At 45.8% G+C, this 24,433-nt stretch overlaps 2 protein-coding genes across 5 annotated transcripts in view; one reads left to right on the plus strand and one right to left on the minus strand.

Moving 5' to 3' along the window:
- Positions 1–15,585, minus strand: part of PHF13 (PHD finger protein 13) — an 86,591-nt gene extending 71,006 nt beyond the window's left edge. Inside the window, exon 1 of one of the 2 annotated variants that reach the window (XM_078642979.1) lies at positions 15,393–15,585. In XM_078642979.1, the coding sequence (XP_078499105.1) occupies positions 15,393–15,461 (69 nt within the window). In that variant the 5' untranslated portion in view covers positions 15,462–15,585. Of the gene's footprint in view, positions 1–15,303 lie in introns of both variants that reach the window. The other variant, XM_078642980.1, reaches the window with a different exon arrangement.
- Positions 1–24,433, plus strand: part of KLHL21 (kelch like family member 21) — a 401,837-nt gene that overhangs the window by 201,843 nt on the left and 175,561 nt on the right. The window contains exon 1 of one of the 3 annotated variants that reach the window (XM_078642983.1): positions 15,669–15,800. The exons of 1 other annotated variant lie outside the window; for it this stretch is intronic. The gene's annotated coding sequence lies outside the window, so the exon portion shown is untranslated. Of the gene's footprint in view, positions 1–15,668; positions 16,051–24,433 lie in introns of those variants that run through there. One more of the 3 variants, XM_078642982.1, reaches the window with a different exon arrangement.

Raw genomic sequence — 24,433 nt, forward strand, 5'->3', positions numbered from 1 at the left:
TAAAGGGAGGGTGGTCTACAACTGGGTGTACCAACCATGGGACAGGCAGGACATCCTGACGTTCCGTAAATCCCTGCCGGATTTGCGAAAGAATCCCACTGCCTTCTACACCGAACTAGGTACCGCTCTAGGGTCCACCATAATGACGCTTGCCAACATCGACTTATTCTTTGGGTTATGTTTACCAGCTGATGTGTGGAAACAGATTAGTAGGATAGACCACACAGAACTGCTCGGCCATACCTGGGAACAACTCGGCACATTAGACAAGAAGCGGAATCCTGGACAGAAACCAGTTAAAGCTATATTGGATGTTCCGGACGAAATAGTGCACAAAGTTAAAACACTAATACCGGAGAAAAAGATAGATTGGTCCATAGTAACTGCCTGCCGCCAGAAACCACAAGAGGACGTCTCCGACTATTTCTCAAGGTTCGAAACAGTGTTCTCCGATTACAGCGGACAGGACATGTCCACTGCCACTGGACACCACTTATTCGCACAAAATTATGTTAAAGGACTGTTACCGGAGGTGTCCCAGAAATTGCAAGCTAGCGAGAGTAGTTGGGCAGCATCCAAACCGGCGGCCATTCTCCAAATGGCACAGTATTACGAGCACCAGAAAAACGAGAATGACAGGGCCACCGAAAAGAAAAAGAAAGACTTGAAGGAGAGAGTAATGATGGCCCAACTCCAATGGGTGACTACGGGGAGGGAACAATATAAGGGGGGATACCAACAGAATGTCCCTAGAGTATAGCCACCTAGAAATGACTCACTGACACCTTACGACTTAGGACATGATCAATGCGCATTTTGCAAGGAATACGGACACTGGAAATCCCAATGCCTGGCTCTATTGGGAGCCGGTAGGGGCAGAGGAACGAGAGAAATAGCAAGTGAACAGAGAGGAAGAGGACGTGGGAGAGGGTATGCAGGCGGAGCGAGTGAAGCGAGACCAGGAAGAGTGAACGCATTTGACCACCCTAGACAGAGCCAGTATCAGCAGACAGATTATGACAACGGGGATCCAGTCGAGCTCAATGTTGATCAGCAAGGCACTTATGTTACCGCAAAGGTTCTGGGCACCATTTCTGGTAGACACAGGAGCAACACGAAGTGCACTATCCAAACGACTGATTCCAAGGGCACCCTTGTCTGGCTCACATGTGACCTCAATAGGATTTGATGGTACGCCCTCCACCAACCCATTGTCCAGACTGATCCCTTTCAACCTCGACAACAATGTTGTTGAAACGACATTCCTCCTCTCTTCCACCACCCCAGACGCCATTATGGGTCTTGACCTTTTGACTCAAGAATAAGAGGAGTGCAGGAAACACATGCACTACTTCCTAAGGCACACCTGACCTTTTGAAACACTTCTATGCGACAATCAGGTGTTCCCCAGACGGAGTGCGTGTCATCTTACATGACAACCACCAGCACTATAGAGATAGCCCTTCCCAGCACATGTACGCCATCTCTGAGACCGACACAACCCTACTTGACACTTTGCCATCATACTTGTGGGCTAAGTCTGACTCGGACATAGGACGAATGATGATTGACCCAGTACACGTGACCATACGACAAGACGCAATCCTACCGAAGGTACCGCAGTACAGAATCTCACCAGAGGGTGAGAAGGCACTTACAGACATTATACATTCTTTGATGGAGGCAGGGGTGGTCGAGGAGGTAGTGAGCAACATTTGTAACAGCCCTATACTACTGATAGTAAAGAGACAGGGAGAGGGAGATGGAAAGGCCTACCGCTTCATCATTGATCTGCGAGAAGTAAACAAAATCGTAGTTCCACAGTACCCAGTAGTTTCCGACATTACCACCATTCTGACTTTAATTCCCTCCACTGCTACCACCTTTTCCGTAATTGACCTTAAAAACGCATTTTTCTCTATACCCATCCATCAGGACAGCCGCTATCTATTCGGATTTACCCTAAAGTCTCGCTCATTTAGATTCTGTAGAGCACCTCAGGGGTACACAGCAAGTCTGAGCATCTATAGCCAAACACTCAAGAGACAGTTGGATGCTGTACAATTACCAGACGGTGTGGCACTGATACAGTACGTAGATGACATCCTCCTAGCAGCAGACACCACACCGCTAGCCATCACAGCTACCATCAAACTACTCTATTTTCTTGCCGAGAATGGCCACAAGGTTTCCCGGAAGAAACTGCAGTTTTGCAAATCGCAAGTAACATACCTAGGTCACCTTTTATCAAAGGAAGGAAGGAAGCTTACACCCGACAGAATACAGACAATTCTAGACACTCCTGTCCCTAGAAGTCAGAAGCAAGTCCGCTCTCTGATAGGTCTCACCTCCTTTTGCAGACAGTGGTTGCCAAACTTCAGTCTCATTGTTAAACCTCTTCTATCCCTCCTAGCTAAGGATATCCCCACACCTCTCCCCAGGACTCCTGAATGTCAGACAGCCTTTAAACAATTACGTGATGCCCTTTGTTCTGCCCCTGTCCTTGGAACCCCCGACTATTCCAAACTTTTCTCCCTTTACACACCCGAGAAGGAGGGATGTGCATTATCCGTCCTAACACAAGCAATTGGTCACAAGAAACGAGAAATAAACCTATTTCTTGCCTTCCAGTTCCCAGCGCCTGCCTCGTTATTTTGATAGATTACGATTGGATTAAAGGTGTCTTTACGCCAAACAGCATCGGGGGGTCTCGAAAGCGGGCTGTTTTTCCACAATTGTCAGTCTTTTGTTTGGTCATTTTGAATACAATTCTCTTCATCATTGGTATGAAACTCTATTGCTTTCAGAGTACAATGGAAGGAACAATTGAATTTACACAACAAGTCTCGACCCAAAGAATTCACTGGACTGGAATCACATATCACAAATGTGTGCAGATCCTCAAACGATCCAATTTGTACCTTGACAGGTTCAGTTACAGGGGTTGACATTAATCGGTTAGAAACTCCTACAACTTGGATTCCTTTTCCCAACAGGGATAGGTTGGGAACTTCCGCTGTTCTCACAATGGAATGGGTAGCACCAGTGTTCACAAGAAATTAAATATGTGTTCCATTCACTTTGCCATCCACATATGGACCACTCTAGTCTACCTCTAAGTATGTGCCAAGCACACATTCGTCCTCCCCTCTCAGGCACCATCATTGGGATAAATCAGAATCACTGTCATCATTCTGTATTAAGTATTGCTGGGTTACCTTCTGGCTTGTGTCACTTTGGTCATTTGTATGGAATCCCATGTTTGCATTATATTTTTGGACCTGACATTCATATGAGGTATAGAAGCTTGTGGCATAGTCAAATTTAAATTCTTCTGTCTTTGAGTCTGCTGATTCCGCATCATGCCACTTGCTTGGGCCTGCATAGATTAACCCTGCATTACGTGCCCATTCTTCTGATTCAGTGGATTAAACCTACACTCACACTACAATCTACTGCAATCTTACATTCTGTCGATAGATCACTTGGGACCACAATATCAAACAGGGTATCTAAATCCTTTAATAAAACCTTTGAAACCTTCACAAATCTCTCAACTTGTCTATACCATTCAATTGGTTTTCTCTCAATTTTGGGAAATCATTTGTAAAAAATAATATATCTGGTGTAGTCCATATGAACATATACATACATACCCTCCTCCTGCCACTTCCCTCATGGAAAGCATTTTCGTCTCTGTATTTTCAATTCCCCCTTCAAACACTGGATGCATCGGCATAATTGCCTTTTTGGTTCCCTTCTTTTTAGCCCATCTGGCTCCCAATCTTTCTAACTCACCCCATTTCCTAAGTGTTGACAGTAATTGTTTAATCTGTAATCTTTTTCCTGATGGTTTTAGACTCTCTAGATCTTTGTCACTGAAATCCAATCAATAAGGTTTTTGTAATGTTTTTGATTTCTGTATGTCCACCCCATATTTCTGTGCAACATCAGCCAATTTCTCATGAGTTTTTCTAGCTCTCCTGATGATATCCTTACATACGAGCAATAATTCATCATCCCGATTACTTACAATCCTTCCAGGACTAATGATTTCCAAAATAATTTCTTTCAATTCCACCTTAAGTTTAGCTACATCAAATGGGTTTACACTTCTATTTCTTGTTCTTGAAATTCCATTCTTCCATACCCTTGTCAAAAGTGCAAGGAGCTATGTCCTTAATCAAGTCCTCAAGTTCCTGTGGGGTTGGCCCTACTGTTTTATTTAATACACTGTCTTGTGATCCTCCACTAGCTCCCTCCATCCGTGGGGTGACACAGGTTTCAAGACCTTGAATTCCCACTTATAAAGCCTTTCCTGCCATAGCTTGTGTTCCTCTATTAGGAGTCTCTGTAATCCTCTCTCCAATACTAGATAATGGGGTCGGTCTTGCTTGATTAGATGATACAGAAGTCCAAATGGTCCTTTGGCGATCTCCTGATTCATTACCTTGTTGTGAGATATTTTCATTCAGAAATGTCAAATTTGAAGTTATTTGATCTCTACTCAATTCCTGTGCAACAGTATTTGCTCCCCCTCAATCCAGTGGGAGCAGTTAAAGCATGTATTTGCTGTCCTCCCGTATCTGATTGATTCAAAGGAACCACAGTTTCTATTGTTATTGGAACTGAAAGCGCATCTGGAGCATTCGGTATTATGGAGTTATTAAACCCTACTCCTCTGGGCATTTGCTCTTCAATCAGGAAAGGATTTAAACTATTTGGTAATGTGGGAGCATCTGGTTGAACTCCCACTAATGGGTTTGACCCTCTCTGTGACTCTTCTTCGTTATATGGTGGAGGTTGATTCAGCAATAATTTATTCAAAAACTCACAATCGATCTAATTACCACTCTCACCAGTCAATGTGAGAGCTTGAGAGTTTTCAAGATGTTTTTTCTTTTCTTTGCATTTCTCGCCCTCATTATTTTCTGCGACCAATACAGGAAACATACGCACTCCCTCTGCAATATCCCTTCTCCTTTCCGTTGAGCATCCCACTTAGCCTCTACATACTAATTTAAAGCGTTTTTATATTTCCCCTGGTATTTCTCTTTCTCATGAGCCACATATTCCCATTCTCCGATAGCTTTGAATTGCAAAGGTCTGAGTGGTGGCTTAATATCATTCATCTGTCTCCTTAAATTTGCAAGAATTCGTACATTAAAGGTACCATATTGGGGACAAGCTAAAGGGCTATCTTTCTCAGTATACTTCATTGAATTCTCTAAGAAAGTACATGTATTATATCCTTTCTCTAAAGTCATATATAAAGCAGGTGTGCCTTTAGTTGCTATCTGTACTCCCTCTCTGGTAGGTACACTCACATCTCCATGTATCAACGTTTTTAAATTCTATAACATTTTCATGATTTTGGTTGAAATATTTTAATGTCCTTTACAAATTATCTCATTCAGATTTCCAGAGAAATATACTTCCTTATTATTGTTCTGGCTCCCAATCACAGCACAGCTCTCTCTGACACCCTCGACCAGTCTCAGTGTAGTTCTACACCACCGTACAATACATCAATACCCTATTCAATACAAAATACTACAACATTTTTCTACCTATTCTCATTAGTAACGCATTTAAGCACCAATATTTCACAACCCTATTGATACTCACACCGCTTGTCTCGTCATCTTCAGAACTGAACTTGGGTTTTGGGAAAATCTGAATTGTTCTTATTACACATCCCCCTTACATCCCAGTTTTGACAGACAGTAACCATCTGACACGCTACCAGAAAAAGTGTTGTAGAGTTTATGTGTTGGGCCTCATAAGCTAATTATTTTCTATTATCTCATCCCAGATTAAACCTCAGCTATCATATCAAATCTCTTAGGTCCTCTGATGGATCTTGCTCTGTGCTGAAAGAGACTGGAATACTTAGAGAACAAACAATATCATATGAGGACCTGGAATAAGATAAATGCTAACACTCAATATTGGATGCAGTCTCCCAAGTAATCTCACCTCTAGTTTAGTTAACAACCAACTGAATTTGAATTTAGCTGCAACAAATAATGCGACAGACTCAGCAGAGAAATTTATCGTAAATTGTATTTCTTTACATTTTAAATAATTAGCATACAACTAAAAGTTAAATTAGATCAGGTTTAATAGCATTTGCAAACTCTTCGGGATCCAAGTATGAAGGAAATATCTTCCTCAGCCGAGGAAGTTTTTTTTCCTAAAGAAAAGAATTTAATAGGGATATCAGTTGCATCTCATACTAACCCTATTAGGAAAGTTCAGTAAATTCCAAATGACCAGTTCCAGTTCATGGACAGAATCATCTGCCTCTGTCCGCACTGTAAAACACACAAGATGATGGACGGAATGTTGCACAATGGCAAAACATTCACCCCCAGTCACAGATCTGGGTTTAATCCATCTGTATTTTGCTCACCAAGCCACCCCAGTTCAGACACGGCCATATGCAAATCAGTCTTGACCCTGTGCCTCATGGGAACAGTCCAGCCTGAACTGCCAAGCCATGTCTTCCCTGGACCGGAATCAAGCATCCTAGGACCGGTTTCTGGCTATCAGCCGTCTTCAGCCAGGATAGCTTGACTCCAGTGGCTTAGTGAGCACGGGATACACGTCTGGGCATACCCTTCCCACATAGGGTGAACAGCAAAACACACAAGATGTCCGCACTGTAGCATCTATTCCACAGTTGCTCTCCCGTGAACCCTTTCTGACTAAAAGGTTTCACTACGTTAGCATACCAGCCGGCAGCAAATCGTAGTATTTTGTCACAGTTCGTGTTGTTCTGGAAGTCCCAGTTGTCAGTCTCTGTACCGCAAGATGGGAAAAAGAGTTTAGAATTTAGTCAATTATACTTTATCAATCCCATTTTTACACTCCTTGAACTCACCAAATTTGAAAGGACCACTCTGTCCCATTGTTTGCTCACAATAGGATGAGATGATGTAGTAGGTAAGAGTATACAGATCTGGAAGAATTAAGCAATCCATTACTCGCCCTTTTCTTAGAGTCACTGTAGTTTAGTCATATGAACATTTGTTGCATTTACAAAATAGGCGATTTCATGCTCTCATCCCTTGTCTGTCCATTCTCAAGCGTTTGCTCTAGGAAGTAACACTTTTGTTGCAAGACTAGTCAAGTAAGCTACAAATATCAAAGAAGGCGTTTGAGTGTTGGAACACAAGTGGTAATTTTTTTAAAGGGTCCCAGTTCATAAATTCATACTAGGAAAGGGAGCAAAGTTTGAGGCCTTCTTGAAATACAGCTCATGCACAATTCTTCAATTAAGCATATTAATATCACTTCCATCGTGAATTGCAATTAGTTCATGTAAGTATAGGGTACCTGTTGGACTTGGCCTTTTCCCCCAAAATTTTTCGCTTTTGCCCCCCTAATTTGGAATGTCTCCCCCATGGGATTAAACCTGTATAGGCCATGAGTGGTGTGAGACGCCTTGTTAAATTGTAATGCTATGTAATGGTGTGAGCACTTGTAAATTCCCCCCATTGTAAAATGCACCTGACTGAAATGTCCTATGTTTAAAATGGATGCCATGGCCATGGGTTTTGCCATTGAACTGCCATAGGTCAGCGGTCTAGATAATATTACCCAGCTACCCCTAGCTTTTGGAGGGAAAGCCTGGCACCCAGGGTGCTCAACCCCTCCCCTTGAACCAGTTTAGGCCAGCTTTGCCAACATTCTAGAAGGTTCTGGCACTGCCTTGGAGGAGGGTATAAGTAAGGGGATGTGCCACCAGAGAGTCAGTCAGAGCTGGGACAAGAAAGAGAGGGGACCTGCTGCGAGGAGCTACCGCCACATGGGCCTGTGAGCTGGGCCCTGCACCCCTAAAACCCCCCCTCTGCTGTCCCATGGGCCCCTGACAAGGAAGGGCCCCTACCCAGGTCCCTGACACTGTGGGGACCGGGAATTACGCCAGCGCTGCGAGGAAGAAGCGCCCAGAAGGTGAGGAGTGGGACTGTCTACCCCCCTTGAGAAGCTGTGGCCCCTTTGAAGCACCCAATGGGAGGGTTATCCTTGGGAAGAGACATGTTGCCTGGTGATTCTTACCCATAAGAAAAGGGTTAATAAGTAAGGAATTGCCTGTGGAGTACTCGGATGAGCTGTTTTACCCTCTGATGGCAGGTTGTTCTTGCCACCCTACTGAAATGTCGCCTAGAGTCTTATGGGGATATACTTCTAGGGTTGCTGTACGTAAAGAGAGGCTCATCCCTGCCTGGTGAAATGGTTAGTCATGCCCTAGTAAAATGTTTATTCCTGCACAGTGACCAGGTGATAGGAAATGTTTAAGGGTACCCCCTGTTGTTGATGTTACTGATGCCAATGCATATTAATGCTTCCCGCCTGATGTTTGATATCCCTATGCTGATTTATTGCAGGTGTTCCTGTATGTTGGGATTTACTGTGATGCCCTGAAGTTTCCTTTACAGGGGTCGGGCTGGAGTTATAGTGCACGGTGTGTACTCATGCTAATGGTATTTTGCATTACAGCCTATCACTAAGGATGAGAGCCTGAGTTGGCCCTGCCATATTGGCCCCAGGTTCAAAGTTAATTTAGTCACATTTTTATATTTCAGATGGACTTACAGACTCAGCCCTTACTTCCCATGTAAAGAATCCCCCTTGATACACTTGGCTCTGGTGCCAGTTGGCGCCATGTGATGATACCACTGTTATGCATTTTTGCTTTGCAGGTTGGAGATACTAAACTTCTTAATTTTCCAACTCAAACTGGTGTCCTGCCTCTTTTGTGGTGTGCCTGGTGTGTCGTCTGTAGGTACTGCGTGAGTGCTTCACATGTTATTGAAGTTTGGCCTGCCCGCTTGGTTCCATGCTACCCCCTTGGAGATTTGGGTAACCCCATTTCTTACATTGGTGACAAGCGGTGGGATAGGACTTTTGCTTGCGCAGTACCACAGCGGCCACAGGTTACACCACAAGTAGAGCTTTGAGAGTATTCATAGCCTTTTTGTGGGGAATATTGTTTGCTGTATTGCTTCCTCCTGAAAGTGTTTTGGTGGAATTGTGTCCCCTTGTTCCACTGTGGGTGTGTCCCGAGAATCCTCACCACGATGGGGTTGGTTTATGATGAGGTGGAACTGATGGAGTACACCGAACAGGAAGTGATAGACTTCTTCAAAGAGAGAGGGATACCCCCGGTAGGAAACATTAGGAGAAAGCTGTTTCTTTATGAGGCCCTCAAGAGGGGAGAGCCCTTAAAGATCGGTGGGGACCTGTCTGATTACCCCCCCCCCCGAGTATTTGCAGGGTGGATTCGTTGGAAGCCAGCGGCAGGGCTCCCAATCCATATCCCTGGAGGGTAATTACCTGGATGGAGAGGAGGGAGAGTTTGGCAGGGCAGAGACGCCAGTAGCTGATGAGGACACCGTAGATAGGGAGTCTCGCACTGGGTCCTGTCCCGGGGGCACTGCCCCATCCCTTTCCCTGTCCCCAGAAGAGTGGGTAGATAGGAGGGAAGAAAGGGAGCATCAGCTAGTGCTGGAGAAGCTCAGATTTGAGCAGGCCATGGAGTTAGCGCAGCTGAGGATTCAACAGCAGAGGCTAGAGACAGAAATGGTCCTAGCCCAGGAGAGGATGGCGGAGGCAGAGAGGGCCTTTGCCAAAGAGAGAGTAGCTCAGGTGGGTAGTTTGTCCCCTGAGAGCGGTTTTAAGAGCATGGATACACCGGAGAGGGTGGGATCCAGTGGTGGCAGCGAGTGTAGGTCCAGCGCAAGGAGTCCCATTCCAGAAGCCCAGGAGACCGTGCCTGATTCCCAGGAAGAGGGGGACGGGTTAGTGTTCAGGGGCAGGGGAAAGCTGTCCCACCAGTCCTGGGGAGAGTTTGAGGAGGAGTGTTGGACTGCATTGGAGGATTGGGTGGTGAGGAGAGCAGTGGAGGATTGGGAAGGGCTGTGCCATGCCGTTATACGGGAGCACATGCTGAGGAGTTGTTTCCCAAGCCTGCGTCACCATCTGTTGCAGTGTAGGTTCTCAGACCCCAGGGAACTTGCACGGGAGGCAGACCTCTGGGTAAGTGCCAGAGCGTCTGGGAAGACATTGTGGAGTGTTCCTGAAAGGAGTGGTGCAGGGATCTTCCGACCCAGCGTGGCGGGAGAGGTGAGAAGCCCAGCTAGGTCCCAGGATAGTGAGCGGGTTGTAGGGCCTCACATCCCATCTATACGAGGGAGTGAGACGGGGAGGTGTCCCGATGTGCCCCAACTGCAGTCACAGGGCCTGGAGAGTTCTTTAAGGGAACCCCAGGTTGGGAGTCTAGGCTGTCCCGATGTGCCTTCTCGTGAAGGGGATCCCCTAGTGTCAGGAGAACCCGGAGTATCAGTAACCAGAGCTCCAGTGGTTCGGGGGTCTGACCAGTCACAGGGTTTAGATCCTGGACTGGGGTTCCAGGTTCATGGGTTGCCTGACCTGGAGGGTGGGGTACCTGTAACCAAGGTCCCTACCAGATTGACTCCCAGGGGTACTTCTCCCGGTAGGAGGGTGCGGAACTCTGGGAGGGGGTGTGGAGGGAGCAAGGTCTCTCCTCTGTCACCGGCTCAGCCAAAGGGCGCAGATCCCGGGTTGGGTGGCCAGGTTGAGGGTTTGCCGGACCTGGCGGGTGGGACATCTGTGTTCAGAGTCCCCCCAAATTTGACTCTCAGGGGTACTACTCCAGTTAGGAGGGTGCGGAACTTTGAGAGGGGGTGCAGGGGGAGGGAGGACTCGCCCCTGTCACCGGTGCAACCTGAGGATTTCGACTCCAGGTTGGGGAGAGAGTGGTTGTTTGAGGGTGTCCCCAGGAGAAGGAGATGGCGGAACCCTAGGAGAGGTAGGGGGAGGAGAGCCTCGCCCCTGAGAGCTGGTCAGCTTGAGGGTGTAGACCCCAGGTGGATGGACCAGTGGCAATTTGGAAAGAGAAGAGTGGTCCAAGAGCTTTACGAGCCTGAGGCTAGAGCCTCCCATTCTAGGAAGAAACAAGGGCCAGAGACTTCTGGATGGCCTAGAGGCCAAACCTGGCCACATCCCACTAGGGAACACCAGTGGGGTGTTTTTTTTGGTGAAGGGAGGGTTGCGAGAGAGAACCATTGGGTTCCAGAGTGGAGGAGAGACTGCAGGTGCTCCTGTAGTTGCAGGCCTGCGTCCACCTTTTTCCGCCCCAAGCAGGGAAGCCCATCAAGGTATTGATCGGTCTACCCTGGCTTTTGGATGGGGGGGAGTTGTGTTGGACTTGGCCTTTTCCCCCAAAAATGTTCGCTTTTGCCCCCCTAATTTGGAATGTCTCCCCCATGGGATTCAACCTGTATAGGCCATGAGTGGTGTGAGACACCTTGTTAAATTGTAATGCTATGTAATGGTGTGAGCACTTGTAAATTCCCCCCATTGTAAAATGCACCTGACTGAAATGTCCTATGTTTAAAATGGATGCCATGGCCATGGGTTTTGCCACTGAACTGCCATAGGTCAGCGGTCTAGATAATATTACCCAGCTACCCCTAGCTTTTGGAGGGAAAGCCTGGCACCCAGGGTGCTCAACCCCTCCCCTTGAACCAGTTTAGGCCAGCTTTGCCAACATTCTAGAAGGTTCTGGCACTGCCTTGGAGGAGGGTATAAGTAAGGGGGATGTACCACCAGAGAGTCAGTCAGAGCTGGGACAAGAAAGAGAGGGGACCTGCTGTGAGGAGCTACCGCCACATGGGCCTGTGAGCTGAACCCTGCACCCCTAAACCCCCCCCCCCCCCCTCTGCTGTCCCCATGGCCCCTGACAAGGGAGGGCCCCTACCCAGGTCCCTGACACTGTGGGGACCGGGAATTACGCCAGCGCTGTGAGGAAGAAGCGCCCACGAGGTGAGGAGTGGGACTGTCTACCCCCCTTGAGAAGCTGTGGCCCCTTTGAAGCACCATGGGGAAGATTGTGCCCCCAAAAGAACTGTTGCTGGCTGAGGTGCTGTGAGGCCCTGTGAAAGCGCTGGGCCCTGGGACTGTTGTGGCCCCCTAGTGCTGTAAAGCCTGCCTGTCAAGCGCTATAATTGCGAAGCGCTGAGGAAGAGTTAATTTCCTGCCCCCTCTGCGTGGCCTGAGGAAGGAACTGAGGTTGTGGGCAGAGGGAGGAGCAGTGCGCTGTGAATAGCGCCATCCTGCTGAGGAGAATCGCACTGGAGGAGCCAACCCTCGTTTTGGCACGCTGGTTGCCATATAATTAATTAATTAAGAAGGGAGCCTACCCCTTATTGCCGCCGATATCACCGCCGCAGCCCGAGGAGTGTTGGCGCTGTCTTGCGTCGGTTGTAATTTGGCGAAAATCACCGCCGTGGCCCGGCGCCGCCTTGAGGGACCCCCCCCCCACTGCTGTGGGAATCGTCGCGGCGGCCCCCGGTGCCAGGCGAGGGCCGCGCTAGGCCCTGAGCCGTCAGGTCCCCCATCACGTGACAGGGGCCAGGCGCGTCATCGTCCCGCCCCCGCCAACGCCGCGCACGGATTGGTCCGTGCGTCCGAGCCCATAAAGGCCGTGCAGGGATTGGTTGTCGGCCAGGAAGGCCGGGAGGAGCGTCGCGAAGTCCCGGGTCCCCGTGAGGGAGGGGGACCCAGGTGAAGGGTCGGTGCGGGGCAGCCCCGATTGCCAGTGACCGGAGCGAGAGCCCACCCCGCCGGTCTGTGCCCCCGCCGGAGGAAACTGACGGAAGCCCCGGGTCCCCGTGTGGAAGGGGAAGGGCCCGGGTGAAGTCGTCAGAGGCGTTGCGGGCCTCCCGTGCAGAGGAGGGAGCCCCGGGAGAAGCGACTGGAGCGGGAGCCGACCCAGCCGGTCTGGGCCCCGAAGTGAAGGGCCAGTGGAGGAGGCGGGGCCGGGGCACACTGTCGGTGCTGCCCCGCCGGCACAGAAGAAGCGTCGCGAGGGAGGACGTTGTTGTGCGTCTTGCGGCGCCCCGAGGGTGTCTACTCCCCTCGTGAGTGCCCCAGAGGGAGCCTGGCTCTCGGGAGGAGGGGGCACCGAGGCACACGATCGGTGCCTGCCCCCGCCTAGAAGCCCAGTGAAGCGCTGCTGCCACTGGCAGCACCGAAGGGGAGCCTCGACAGTGGTGAAGCCCGGGCCCCTGACGTCAGCAGAGCCTAGGAGCCCGGTGAGTGGGGCCTTGAATGTACTGAGCGGAGGGTGGAGAAGGCAACGGGACACAGGGTCGATGTCTGTCCCCCCACCCCCCTGGTTAATTGGCAAGGGCCTAAATGCCCCGGAAATGAGTAAACGCCGCCAGTGACTGCTAGAGGAAAGGTCATCCTGGTTATGGCGGCTGAATGAACAGACTGCTTTACCCAATGGGAGGGTTATCCTTGGGAAGAGACATGTTGCCTGGTGATTCTTACCCATAAGAAAAGAGTTAATAAGTAAGGAATTGCCTGTGGAGTACTCGGATGAGCTGTTTTACCCTCTGATGGCAGGTTGTTCTTGCCACCCTACTGAAATGTCGCCTAGAGTCTTATGGGGATATACTTCTAGGGTTGCTGTACGTAAAGAGAGGCTCATCCCTGCCTGGTGAAATGGTTAGTCGTGCCCTAGTAAAATGTTTATTCCTGCACAGGGACCTGGTGATAGGAAATGTTTAAGGGTACCCCCTGTTGTTGATGTTACTTATGCCAATGCATATTAATGCTTCCCGCCTGATGTTTGATATCCCTATGCTGATTTATTGCAGGTGTTCCTGTATGTTGGGATTTACTGTGATGCCCTGAAGTTTCCTTTACAGTGGTCGGGCTGGAGTTATAGTGCACGGTGTGTACTCATGCTAATGGTATTTTGCATTACAGCCTATCAGTAAGGATGAGAGCCTGAGTTGGCCCCGCCAAATTGGCCCCAGGTTCAAAGTTAATTTAGTCACATTTTTATATTTCCGATGGACTTACAGACTCAGCCCTTACTTCCCATGTAAATAATCCCCCTTGATACACTTGGCTCTGGTGCCAGTTGGCGCCATGTGATGATACCACTGTTATGCATTTTTGCTTTGCAGGTTGGAGATACTAAACTTCTTAACCTTTTCAGCGCGACCGCGTTTCCCCCTCCGGTGCTGGGCCGTAATAGAAACGGGCGTGGTCATGACGGAACGGTTCCGTCATGAGCACAGCTCCACCGTAGCTCATGACGGAACCGTTCTGTCATGAGCATGGAAGGGGTTAATTTTCCAACTCAAACTGGTGTCCTGCCTCTTTTGTGGTGTGCCTGGTGTGTCGTCTGTAGGTACCGCGTGAGTGCTTCACATGTCCTCGAAGTTTGGCCTGCCCGCTTGGTTCCATGCTACCCCCTTGGAGATTTGGGTAACCCCATTTCTTACAGTACCCATAAAAATATGTAATATTCACTATCACCTCACATATAATTTTGTACGTTTCTTATGCATTTTATTTGCTATTACAGCATACAAGATTTAAAAGCACATCAGAAATGAACTTTATGAAGTGCAGATCATTACATGACCTTGTATAACACCTATTGTTTCTTTTTAATGTCAGTACTCAAGTTACACATTCTAGTATTATCTTTTTTCTAACACATGAAGCTATTTTATTTTCACATAGTTTTTCTGTGTTGCCGTTTATCAAGTTAAAGCATACGAAAACATGCCATTAAGTTGTCAGATTTTCACATCTACTTATTGACTGTCGAGTGTTATCAGAAAATTAATTTTAACATTCTACATGCTTTTGCAATACAGTATCTAAATCAAACTTCATTTGTGTGTGTTTCTTGAGACATGGAGCCTAGCACACATTTGGCATTATTATATAAATGGCGCTGCACTCATATGAATACATGTAAGTTAACCCTACGTGTGTACCGCATATGAATGAATTTGACACAGTTTTTCCCACAAACAGCGTGTGGTCAGTTTTTTGTTAGTGATGCAACTGTGTCTTGCCACAAAATTATGTATGTAGACACGCGAGGTGACATAAGGGCTAGGGGTGGAAACGCTAAGAGCTACATAGGATTGCAGAGCGATGTGATATTGAGCGTATTCTACTCTATAAACAGGTGGTAGTGTCTGTAACAGACAGTGCTACATAAATCTACTTAATTGGTTCACTATGCTCCTGACAAAGTATCGTGTCACACAAAAGACATGGGTACTTGGGTCACATATAAGCGCGCTACATAAAGAAGAGCAAACTGAAATCTTGCCAACCAAGAATCTCCTCGGTTTCCATCTAGTATAATAAATAAAACCTCAATTCAAAGTTTATAGCGAAAAACACTCCGTCATCACATAAAATAGCCTGCTCTCCTGGGGTCACAAGATTATTTACCTGCGACTGCGCATGGTCTTGCCCTACCGCAGTAAGCATATAAGTATTTGGAAGCCGTCTCTTTGCTCCAACGACCGTGGTTCACTCACTTGTCTTATTAAAACGGCCCTATGGCTCGCCTGTACAGTCAGGACTACTCCCCGTTCCTCACAAGGCATTTGCCTAGAAACATTCAAACGTCTCCAAAATGTTCGGCAGTTTGTTGGGGGGTGGGCGGCGGAGAGAGGCGAAGCCTGAGTGCGCGAGCGAGCTTTTGGCAGCTAGTTGATGGGGGAGGTCAGATTGCGCGCGTGAGCATCCCGGCCAGTGGAAGCTCGTGCCTCAGACTTCACCCGTTGGAACAGCTAGTGACGCGCTGAAGGTGGCAGCTCGCGCAGGCTCGTCACAGAGCGTCACTTCCGGCTTCCATTATGGTCGACGGGCGTGTATGTGAGATTGCGCAGAGTCACTGTCACACTGTTCGCCATGTGACGAGGAGGCGGTCCATGTTTCAAGGGGTACGTTCCTGCAGTGGGAAGTGTCTGTATAGAGCGGGCCGCCTCTGTCTGGGCTGGGGGCAGGGTTTGGGAACAGCTCGCATCCCTCTATGGGCCTGATGCGGCCACCTTGCTCCGCCTCTGGCCAGAGCAGGCCTGGCACGCGATGCGCTGTAACGGCTCTTTGAGACCACAGCGCACTCTCTCTGCCCCGGGTCGCCCTCTGCGCAAAAGCGGGCAGCTGTGCCTTCATCCACCGGGCCCTGTGTCTGTGAGTAGCGAGCCGCAGCGCGTCTTTGGTTATCGGCATGTCTGCGCCATGTATATCGCATCGACAAGTCTTTCGCAGCACAAAAACATCTAAACTGTGTGATGAGTTATCATAGGCGCGGCGACTTCACATACCACGAGAAAAACAGTGGGTTTAAAGCGTTACGTTAAGTAGAATGAAATGCACTCATGGTAGTTTTATATAATGCCCCTTTGTTTAACGCTTTACCCAGTACAGGTGTTACTGAGCCAAGTTATACAGTCATACAAGAATCAGTGAGCGAGTCGCTTCTATGCACATTTTTTCAAACGATTGATGGACGAAGCAGGTTTACGTTTCTTTTTAATACTCCTAAAAGTGAGCTCCCTCAGCCTTATTTGCTTCATTAGTTCGCAAGATATCTATCTGATTTTGTGTTCTCAAGGAACGTTGATGATGGTAGTGAACAGCAAAAGTACTATGAGTGTTTACTACCTGAATCAAAGAATACCATTGGCTATTTGGTGACAATATCTCAATTCTTGATTTGGACATTAAGCCAAATTCTACCCTCTTTTGAATGATTATGTAGAAATATTAATCCACATATATTTCTTCACACATTCTTTATAATCATTTAAACACATTTTACAGTACTTTGAAACAAGGGGTTACAATAATAAGCTGTACCTAATAGTGTTGAAACAGAGTCTTAACATATATTTAAATATACTTGAAAACATCAGGACTTCAGGCCAGGGCTGGTCATAACAAAGCTTATTACATAATGAGAAAAAGATTTAAGTGGAAATGAGCAGTCTGAATCTTCTTACAGAAACACGTCTGCTTTATGCCTGGGCCCATCAATAAGTAAGGATGCTCAGTCCTTGAGGATTAATTAAGGAGTCTTACTCACTTCAGTGGTACTCATTTTGTGGATTTCGAAAGGAGTAGGGGGCAAAGTGTGTTTTGCTAGAATACAAAAGTGTGATTTACTGGCGACTTGTGCTTTTCAGTGGCTCGTTTTTGATGTAAGGAGTAATCTAAAGGATTTTGGATAATTATTATTCGTGGTTTTATGTAGCACAGTGGCACTGAAGTGTCTTGTGTGAAGGATTCATCTTCGGATTAGGGTGTTGATAATTTTGTTACCTGATTGGGATGCTTTGCCTGCTACTCCTAAATCTACTTTCTCGTTTGCTGTTTTTAGTAAATATCTGAAAACTTGGTTTTCAAATCGCTCTAATCTCACAGTCTGATCTTTTTTTCTGCTCCAGGACGCCCTGATCCCCAGCAACAGTACTCTTTACAAGTTCTATTTATTCATTCATTCGCAAAAATAAGCCTGAGAATTGACAAAAAGTGAAGTCGTGAAAAAATGTAACGTTCGAGAGCATTTTACATAAAAACAAATATATCCCCTTGCAAGACAAAACCCATACTAGGTACAGCCTCTTAAAGACCCAGCATGCCAATGGGTAGGTTACTTGCTGTGGCTTACATAAAGACAAACCTTTTCAAGGAAAAATGCGTGTACAGTATTTAGAACAGAAAGACAACACAGATATATGCTTTGTAAGAGTTTGTGCTTTCCTAGCCGCTATAAGACAACCCAGTGGTGTATTCCATCTGATGGAGCCATCTGTGTGAAACCCTGAGGTCATGGGTTCAAATCCCAAAAGGCTTACTGAGCCTTTCGTTTGCTGATATTGAAAAAGACTAGAGTGCAGTCCAGTCAAGAAATAGTATTTGTAGGGCTACAAGTGTGAAAACATTTTATGTGAAAAGGGCACATTAGGTAGTAAATGGATGAATACCTGCCACTAGAAATGTTTGCAATTTAACAGAAAATGATCGTCAGGTTCCATTTGGTAGTAATACAAAACCCATTTTTGTATTGATCTCTACTGGCAGATGTGGGAGGACAGAAGAAAATGGCACGGGCGTGCCAGATGTGCGTTCCCAGTGTGCTGTGTAATATGGACTCAAGTTACACTTTGCCAGTGAGGCTCTAAAAGGCCGCATTGCACCTGAGTTGCTTGTTTCTTGTTCAGAGTGGGAAGTGGCCTGGAAATCATGCCCCACCGTCCTGCTTTGGACACAGTGCAAGTTTGATTTGAATATGACTGGCCCGCAACTATAAAAGTACAGACTATCTATAACGTTTTACAGGGAATGTGCCAAGAGTGGTTTGGTGAAAATATTTCTTTCCGTCGCATGTGTGCTGTCAAAGGCTTGTAACAAGGACAATGTTTTTTCAGGATTCAACCTCGTCCATCTATAAAATGTGAACTAAACGTTATGTTGCATGCTTTGTAATATATAGCCCGCCCAGCTGCCGCTAAGAATACGTGATGGGTCATTCTGAGGATCATGACACAACCAGGTGCAAGACATCTTCCGAAAATAACATCTTACGTACTTGAAATGTTTTTGCATAGGGAAAAACAGATTTTGAATTTGTAATATAATCTGGAATCCTCTAATTCAAAGTTCGTTTAAAATAATTTCAACTGTTTTGGGTCCTTATTTTTGGATTCAATGTAGAGGTCACGGATTAAATTAGTTATTCCTCTGAACTTCCATTTTTCCCGGCTGAGCAGCGTCTCTGCTGGTGTTTTAGGGAAAAGTGTCTGGCGCTCTGTCCCACTCTTCAGAAGCTTGGGGGTGAATGATTGCACAGCGCGCACTGAACACCATATTTCACCACACATTTATACCTTTATCCAAGGTCAAACTCTCCTTACCGAAGCTTCTCTGGCTTGTATTGGGGGCTAGCGGGAAAAGGGGTGATGTGGAGAGGGGACTGAGCAGGCAGATTTTAGAACGATGCCAGGGAGAAAGAGATGCAGTCCTAGCTTCTGAGAGGCATGGAAGAAGTGGTGTGCGTCAACATCTGTATAGTTAATTTTATGAGTTCTGCAACCTCCATACTCTTTGGGCAAAAGCACAGATTCCCCTGCTGGCTTTGATTGTGTGCTTAGTGACACATTGTATGAGAACAAAAAGAGGGAAATCGGGAGGTCCACAGGAATAAACATGTAGTTTCACATGGGTGCATAGCAATTCTGCTAGAAGTGCTGCTCAAACCTTTTGGTACAAATAAGGTATTCAGGACTATGATTGACTGGATTTTAGTGAGACAATTTGTCAGCTAATATGCAAGGCTTGGGGTTCAGAAAAAGAACACAAGAATCTTTCATATGGGGGTCTCGTTTGTCCCTATTGGGATTCGCACTTGTGACTAACAGGTCATTACAGAAATTAGCAGAGGGTTAACTGATCCCACAGGAAAGACAAAATCTAATCAAAGTGCACACCCATTAGAGTAAAAAAGGCTACTTTAATAAGCAACTCTGAGCAGTTATCAGTAGTTACAACAATATACATAGCCAGCCTCACTAATACAATCAAAAACCCTACCAGTCCCACCCACATACATTTCGGGAGACGCAACCACTAACCCAATCGCCTCCCGAGCCAATTATCTCACATCTTGAACCATTTCCCCATTCTCTCATATCCACCCCCTCTTCACCCTCTACCTTTCTTTGCACGTTGCACTTTACCATCTTCCTTTCCTCAGAGCAGAGCTTTTAACTGTTCTGTACACCTCCGCCCTCTAAAGCAACTATCCAACCCTGCACTATATTTCAGCGGTGTTTCCCTCCTGCCCAAAGACCGCAATACAGCAACTAACAAACTGTTCAACAAAACGCTGCAAAAAAAATAAAAAATACATTCAGATGAAAACTAATTAAAGCTGTAGGAATCCTCAACAAAATTGCCACCTCCTACGCAAACAAAAGGAGTGACGGGCAGGAGGTTAGGACATGCCTGCCCTGACGTTCCCGGGTGTGGAGACAAGGCAAAAAGAGGCTGTTGCAAGTTATAACCTTAACATATCCTCAACCCGACTAGTGTTGGTCTGTCCCCAGACCAGAAAGCCCAAGGGCTAGACGTCAAGATGGCTACTATTCCCCAGCACCACATTAAGCCATCTTTTACAAGGAATTTGTTAAGGATTTTGTTTACAGTTTGTATCGAGGAATTGCAGCTTTTCTATTTGTCTACTCAGTCTACCAAAGAGAGTAGAAAATGTGAAGTGCCCTGCCCTCGTACTATAGTACAAGCTTTTACAGCGCAAAACAGAAGCATACACATATACATCATTTTTAATGAAGTACAATATGCGATTACAGCTCAGTTTATTGTAATTCGTTATGATGGTTTTACAGACAGACTTGTATTTATTGTCTGCGTTTTGTTTTGCACATAAATATGATCCCGAACAGTAACAGAGCAAAGAGTGAAGAACACTGTGTTGATACTGGGTCCATGCTCCTTTAATACCATTAATACTGGTGGCATACATGCGGCAATGCATTTACAATGATAACAATTAAAAATTAGGATGTATTTCTTAGGAGCATTCCAGCTGAGTGAGACATTTTAGGAGTACATCACCTCTATTTATGGCAAACAAAGTAATGGGAAAAGAAAAGGAAGTGGAACCTCAGGCATTTTTCAGTCAATTTGTATATAAACTCTCACAATTCTCTGCACATCACATTGTTTTTGCAACCTAGAATGTAATAAGTCTTTTTTTGTAATGTTAATATTTTTTTGTGCAGTTTACTGAAAAGTAAAGGAGTATCTGCTGTTCGGGCCAGCTAAATCTGCGTTAATAATAGTCTCGGATTAAATAAAAAATGGTGCTGCTGTTTTCCTTTAATTTTGGGCTGTATAACACTTCGGTCATCAATATGAGTGGTAATAATCCCACCCTAAGTGTTAACTTTGGGGGTGGAAAATACCGCCTCAGAGCCATTTCAAGGAGAGTTGGGTCTCTGGTACTGGCTTCATGGGTGCAGATGCACACCTGGAGCAATACAAAAAAAAGTTAACCATCCCAGTGCTTGTTACATGCACCGACCTATAGATCCATGGTTATCGTGGGAAAAGTATAACGACAATTCTCAGCATGCGAACCAAAACCACAGGTGCCAGCAGTTCTCTAAAAAACATCAGTAGCTAAAGGTGTCACACAAGTGTTCTGGCACTACTAATAGTAGGCTTTTCGCAGTCTCTTTTAATCTGTAATTGATGTAGTATGCTTTCTTTTGTAAAAATGTATGGAATTGCATTAGCTTCTGCCTGCCTACAATGTAATTCTGCAATTCCTTGTCTTCAAGTAATTTTATTATTTTTGTATTTCTTTTTAAGGTCTGGCCAGACCATGCATTTGCATTAACATATTGTGACAAATACTTTAAAACGTAAATATACTGGGTTTTGGCTCCACCCAGAAGACTAATACTTTCAAGTCATCGTTTGGCTGTTTGAAATATCCTTCTACTTTCCAGGAAGTGCTTACATTACAGTGCAAGTGGGAATATTTTCTGTTCTGAAAATATACTCAATCACCAACTGTTTGTCACATTAGTTTCTTAATCATTTATCCAGGCTTTAATGTGGAAGCAAAGCGTGTAAACGGCATTTGTGAATGCCTGTGTTTACATTGGCGCTTTAAAGAAGATCTTTTAGCTATGAAAATGCTTATTTTAATGATAGAGCTGTGAAACAAAATCCTGCTTTCCTTTCGAGTAGACATGACGGTAAACCGACATAGTAGTACTGAAGCTCAATCACTCTGGAACAACAAGGGGATTTGCTTCTTAAAGCTACAAACATCGCTTTGTTCTAGGTATTGTGGTGTTAATGATTGCTTTCCAGTTTTTACTCCATGGTGTGCTCTATAGGAAGAACCCTATCCTTATTTACTAGAAACTCATTAACTTCGTATGATAACTACTAAGATGTTTGGTCGTGGGGCATTCACATCTGCTTCAGTATCAGGTCCTTGGGTGTAGCAATGCCAGAACGACCGACGGTGTAGTCTGGTCATATTGTATAGCGAATAGAGGTGAAAAGTAGCATGCCTCACTGTACCAGCTGTTGGTATCGTTGAATCTGTACTGACCAGCATGCACAAAATTTCATCTGCATTATTACACGGATCAGCACCCTGATGTTGATTTTCCAAGGGAATATTCGCACCTGGAAGTGTACTGAGAATTAGAACAAATACACAGGGCAGCAAACGGAGCCTCAAAGAGTTGGAGCAAGATGCACCTTACTTTGCCAGGGAGTAATGCCTGGGTTACTTACCGGTTATCTTCAGTATCCTTGGTCATTAGTCCATGTCAGTTAATTACTCGTAAGGTGAACCCACCTCATTGACAGGCCCAAAACCAAGACGTAGGAGTGGACTTGCCTTACTCTCACCCAATTTGGTTGGTATACGAAGTTTCTAATCCCATTCCTCTTCCTGAGATACCAAGCCATCTGAGGCCAGTAACACCAGGAAGGGAGGGAGAATTGTAATGATTGTGACAAGGACTAAGGATAATGAAGATTACTGGCAAGTAACTGGGGCGTTATCCCTACGTCGTCCTCCCAGTCAGTTACTCGTGAGGAATATCAAAGCCAGTTCTGGACGAAGAATTACAAGACTGTTATGCTGCCCAGAATGTTATTCAGTTTAATACTAGAAAAAACATAGAAAAAAAAGATAACCAGAAAACAAAGTACATAGAATCTTTAAGATTTAAAAACTGATTCTAACACTTAGTGACCGAAAGAATTCTTAAAAAAACCCACCCCCTGCATCTTGTAGTGGTACACAAAAGCATGTGAAGTAGCCCATGGTACTGCTCGGCAAATTTCCTGTAAAGAGATACCATTGACATCAGCAACGACAAGGAGCAGCCACTCCGCTGGTTCAACGTTCCTGGATAGAGGAAGGGGAGTACCTTAGTTGACTCTTATGCAACATAAATAGCTTCCCGAATCCATCTACTAATGGTGCTACTAGAATCCTTGCTACCATATTTGGCCCCACCAAAAGTAACAGACATGTGATCCGATATCCTAAAAGACAGAGTACAATCCAAATGAATTAAAATGGCACCTTTCACGTCCAGCAAATGCAGCAACATCTTTTCTTCTGAGAAGGACAGGGGAGAAACACTTCTTGTTTTCTGTGAGCAAGGGAAGGAACCTTAGTGAGGAAAAATGGATCAGTTCTCAATATGACTCCAGCGTCCATAATCCGCCAACCTGGAGATTTACACAACAGTGCCACATGCGCTGTCACAGGCTGCGATGTCACTTCCTGTGATCTCACACATGATGATGTCACACCCATTCTGCCTACCTTGGTGAGTCCGTCCCACTTCTTTTTTGAGGGCCTGAGCCCTTGCCCTTCCTAAATCTTGTGTTATGCAGAGGCTGATGTGCAGCAAAAGCAGGGTCTCTGCAGATCGTCCTAGCTCCACCCACTCGGGCGTGCTTAGGGAGCGTCCTCAGGCCACCGTATGTAGGCTATCGACGAACACCTGCTTTGGGGATCCCACTGTCCAAGGAGTTGTTGCAGTGCTCCACGCCGAAGACCGTGGCTAGGGAGCGGTTGCTGAAGAAATTTATCGTCTAAAAGGGAACTCCTGTTCTGGACCTCGCCTTGCACGTCCGCCATTCATGGCCACCTATCTCTACCAACCCCCTCCTTCCATTGAAGGAGGGGGTTGCTACTTTTATACAGAAGCCATTTCACTTTTTAATACCCATTGTATACATTTGTAGTAAATAAAAACAAACCTTGCAGATTTGTGAAGGCCGGACCTATTAGCTATGTAGTGCTTGTTTTCTGTAACATTTGTCTTTATGACTTGTGTAGAAACATTGTCTAGCTGTCTTCCTTCATTTGTGCCACCTTCTCTATCTCAAAACACGTTTTTTTTCTGTGCATGTTTTAGAAAACGTGTTGGAATGCAGACGGCTCTATATTGATTTGCCTTTTCCTTATTTCATAAACGCTACAGTGTTCCACCCATTCATTAAAGGTTTACACCCATTTTTTTAAAGGGTTTTATTAGAAGGGACTTTATCAGGGAGCCTATGATTGGCTGTGACCAAGAGAAGACATTGAACTTGCACAGAAGCAATACTTTCTCCCAGACTCCACTCGATCAACATGTCCCTCTTCTTTTGCATTCTTCTACTCATATGTGCCTCCAAGTGTTCAGCCACTGTAAGGTGCTTTCAGAACATATTACCATTTGTTAATTTCTTTTCAACACCGCAGTTCTAGTGTGTATAACCAGATGTAGGTTTTTTTAATGGAAGGATAATGACCATTCTGTATGCACAGAATGTATAGAGTTATGTATATGTATGAAGATATGGTGCTACGGGCCCCTGGTTGCCAAACAGAAACAAATATGAGGACATATCGGTGTTATTACATCAAAAACACATATTGATATAAAAAAAAGTACCCTGTACCTAATTGCAAGCGAGTTAAGAAGAGTATATGTAAATCCGGATGTACCAACTTTGGAAA

The sequence above is a fragment of the Lissotriton helveticus genome, chromosome 5_1 (genome assembly GCF_964261635.1).
Source record: "Lissotriton helveticus chromosome 5_1, aLisHel1.1, whole genome shotgun sequence".
Classification (NCBI taxonomy): Eukaryota; Metazoa; Chordata; class Amphibia; order Caudata; family Salamandridae; genus Lissotriton; species Lissotriton helveticus.